General features: G+C 40.4%; 1 protein-coding gene across 1 annotated transcript in view; it reads left to right on the top strand.

Annotated features, from left to right (window-relative positions):
• The window catches only part of ckap2l (cytoskeleton associated protein 2-like), a gene marked incomplete in the record, with an annotated part of 9534 nt that overhangs the window by 5625 nt on the left and 2274 nt on the right, over positions 1-1635 (top strand). Inside the window, 3 exon segments of the mRNA XM_042227229.1 lie at positions 37-192; positions 928-988; positions 1408-1567. Coding sequence (XP_042083163.1) covers positions 37-192; positions 928-988; positions 1408-1567 — 377 coding nt within the window.

Here is a 1635-nt window from a genome sequence, read left to right as displayed (position 1 = left end):
CTGCCAGTTACTTGAGAACACGTTTCACACCTGCAGGGTTGCCGAGACCAGGTGAAGGAGGTTCTCTCCCGCCTGCCTGCTGTTTCCCAGAAATTTGCGAAATATTGGATCTGTCAAGTCCGCCTCATGGAGCAAGAAGGAAACTTCGATGTCCTACCCATGTTCGAAGAGGCTGTTCGTATTGTGTTGGAGGTAAGGCAACAGTGATATTCAGACTCTCAAGGTCTTTTATGTATTAAAAAAGCATCTTCCTCTTCCATCTGTAGTCTTGTGCACACCTACATAAACAAAACAGGGCTCACTCAGAGAAAACGAAATTTTATAATATAACAGAGGCCAAAAATAGCATAGCAAATCTTAACTTAAATGACTCTGTTGTTGATGCATCAGTGTGGGGTTTTCAGCATTTTTGGGGGGTGGGTGGGGAGGGGGGTTATGTCATGCATCCTGTTTGTCTTTAGTGCAGTATTCCAGATAACTCAGAGGCCAGAATTAAGTGAGTTCCAGTATCACTGTTCGGGAAAAAAAACAAACAGGTTTTTGTTCGGCTTCTTAGCTAGGTAGAGCAGTTCAAAACCAACACTGCTGCAGCATGTTCATGGATAGAGGCTGATCAGTGGTCTGCGTAGCTTATTTAGCGAGTCACAAATACACATTCCAACTAGTAGCTTGGAAATTCTGACTGCATTTGGAAAACTGTCTTTCTCTTTAATCAAGTTTTCCTTTTATAGAAACGTTTGTATATGTTAGTCACTTTTCATTTTTAATTGGTCTAGCATGAAATTGTGCCATATAAACAAATTTGAACTTGATACGCGTATAGTTAACTTTAGCTCAGAGCAGGATGTGAAGAGTTTGTCAACTCTGGGGAAAGCTTTCCAGTAATGTATAATAATCCTGTTTTCCTGTAATTGTATTTTGTTGTAGCCAGTGGATGAGCTGCGGATCGTGGTGTTTGACATTCTGAAGAAAAAGGACGAGATCCAAGGTAACTCACCTTCATGACCTTGGTGGGGGCAGCGGCAGCGTTAAGATTTTCAATAGATAACTTTAGTTCTTAGATAAGGGGTGTCAAACTCATTTAATTCATGGGGAACATACAGCCTAATATGAAATTAAAACCGTTGCATAATAATATACGTTTCCTTCCTTTTAACCAAAAATACGACCATGAATGTTATTTAAAACATGCACATTTAATAAGATGCACATTTTTAGAGTATATGATTACCAGTCTGAGGTACTGGTATGGTATCCAAAGCCTGGGTATTGTCTTTGTCATTGGAAGTGTAAATGTGCAGCTACTAAATGCACACATTTTCTACATCAAATCAAGTCCTGTTAATTCTTGCAGGATATTTTCCCCAATTAAATTTAGTAAAACCCACATTTTCATGTTGTTTTCAGCTAAAGAACAGGACAAAGAGGTCGAACATATTCCAACACCTGAAAACACTCCAGATTGTGGCAGCAATCCACTGATGACCCCCAAACCTGTCAGAGCGCTCATTTATGGGGAGAGAGGAGAGTCGTCTGTGGTCAAGTACAAGATCACAGCAACCCCTGGGTGTGTTCGAGTCATCGTGTCACTTTCTCCATGTTACTGTTCTCTGATGTATTTGTTTGGTCGCTCAA

Source organism: Haplochromis burtoni, unplaced genomic scaffold (assembly GCF_018398535.1).
Source record: "Haplochromis burtoni strain Fernald_Lab_line unplaced genomic scaffold, NCSU_Asbu1 Contig_250, whole genome shotgun sequence".
Taxonomy (NCBI): domain Eukaryota; kingdom Metazoa; phylum Chordata; class Actinopteri; order Cichliformes; family Cichlidae; genus Haplochromis; species Haplochromis burtoni.
Note: the sequence above shows the minus strand (reverse complement) of the source record. Positions and strands in the feature narration are given on the sequence as shown.